General features: G+C 70.5%; 1 protein-coding gene across 1 annotated transcript in view; it reads left to right on the plus strand.

Annotated features, from left to right (window-relative positions):
* Positions 1-20: 20 nt before the first annotated feature.
* Positions 21-353, plus strand: part of TRIM47 (tripartite motif containing 47) — an 18,617-nt gene continuing 18,284 nt past the window's right edge. The window contains exon 1 of the mRNA XM_035893367.1: positions 21-44. Within this exon, the coding sequence (XP_035749260.1) occupies positions 21-44 (24 nt within the window). The remainder of the gene's footprint in view (positions 45-353) is intronic.

Genomic DNA, 353 nt, shown 5'->3' on the forward strand with positions numbered 1-353 from the left:
AGGGTGCTGCCCACATCCTCATGCGGGACCTAACCCTGGCATCGGTATGGGGTGCGGTGCTGGTGGGGGACACTGGATGGGGTGAGGCGCAGCACCCCTGGGAGGGGTTCATGCAGCACCCACACCCCCACACGGGACCTAATTCCCGTGGGAGGGGGTGTGCAGGTGCGGCACTGGTGGGACGCCCCGCGCGGGGCGGGGGCTGCAGCCCTGTCCCCACGGGGGACCCCGCCCCAGTGTGGGGGGCATATGGACAGGGTGCTGTGCCATCGGGTCACCTGGTGGGGTGGGGAGGTGACAGGCAGCCCCAGGACAGGCATTAGGGGCCGAACCGCTGCCCAGTGGGGGTTGGG

The sequence above is a fragment of the Egretta garzetta genome, unplaced genomic scaffold (genome assembly GCF_000687185.1).
Source record: "Egretta garzetta isolate BGI_Z169 unplaced genomic scaffold, ASM68718v1 scaffold34, whole genome shotgun sequence".
Lineage (NCBI taxonomy): Eukaryota > Metazoa > Chordata > Aves > Pelecaniformes > Ardeidae > Egretta > Egretta garzetta.